At 43.8% G+C, this 1116-nt stretch overlaps 1 protein-coding gene across 1 annotated transcript in view; it reads right to left on the reverse strand.

Annotated features, from left to right (window-relative positions):
* Positions 1–1116, reverse strand: part of SFI1 (Sfi1 homolog, spindle assembly associated (yeast)) — a 133423-nt gene that overhangs the window by 90962 nt on the left and 41345 nt on the right. Inside the window, 1 exon segment of the mRNA XM_011938351.1 lies at positions 962–1072. Coding sequence (XP_011793741.1) covers positions 962–1072 — 111 coding nt within the window.

Below are 1116 nucleotides of genomic sequence, written 5' to 3' on the forward strand. Positions count from 1 at the left end.
ACAATCAATGTAAATTAGAACAACTTACTATTTTTAAAACAGGGCCAGGTATGGTGGTTCATGCCTGTAATCCCAGCACTTTGGGAGGCCAAGGCGGGAGGATCACCTGAGGTCAGGAGATTGAGAGCAGACTGACCAACATGGAGAAACCTCATCTCTACTAAAAATACAAAATTAGCTGGGCATGGTGGCGCACGCCTGTAATCTCAGCTACTAGGCAGGCTGAGGCAGGAGAATCACTTGAACACAGGGGGCGGAGGTTGCAGTGCACCACTGCACTCCAGCCTGGGCAACAAGAGTGAGATTCCATCTCAAAAACACACACAAAAAAAATAGGCCAGGCGCAGTGGCTCACGCCTGTAATCCCAGCACTTTGGGAGGCCAAGGCGGGCAGATCACCTGAGGTCAGGAGTTCGAGACCAGCCCAGTCAACATGATGTAACCCTGTCTCTACTAAAACTACAAAAATTAGCTGGGCATGGTGGTGCATGCCAGTAATCCCAACTATTCGGGAGACTGAGGCAGGAGAATTGCTTGAACCTAGGAGGTGGAGGTTGCAGTGGGCCAAGATCGTGCCACAGCTCTCCAGCCTGGGCAATAGAGTGAGATTCTGTCTTAAAACAAACAAAAAAAAACCCAGAATATTTTCAGAATTAGAAATTATATAGAAATGAAAATCGGTGGGAAAATCCCATTCAAACTATTAGCATAACCAACACATACTAGTTACCTGAATTAGAGGTGTGAGAGGTGTGTGTGTATGTGTCTGTGTGCACGTGCCCAGCATGTGCATACATGCTTGGGTTTAATTTGGAACTCTGATCTTGCTAACTCTAAAAATGATTTGAAGAAAAACCAAAAGTGATCCAAAGTTTGCTTCTTTTGACCATAAACATGCCAACACATAATTATCTGATAATGTGCATCAGTAAAACTGAAGGAGTATAACATGAAACCTGACCTGTAGTGACAGTCAGCTCGAACACAGAGTTTCCACTCATGATGGAAAACCCACCACTTTTCTTTCCATTCTTCGAAGACCTTCTGTAGTAATCGCTGCTCATAGTAAAATCTAGGGCAATACAAAAAAATCATATATATATATGATTATGTTGG

Source organism: Colobus angolensis, unplaced genomic scaffold (assembly GCF_000951035.1).
Source record: "Colobus angolensis palliatus isolate OR3802 unplaced genomic scaffold, Cang.pa_1.0 Scaffold171, whole genome shotgun sequence".
Lineage (NCBI taxonomy): Eukaryota > Metazoa > Chordata > Mammalia > Primates > Cercopithecidae > Colobus > Colobus angolensis.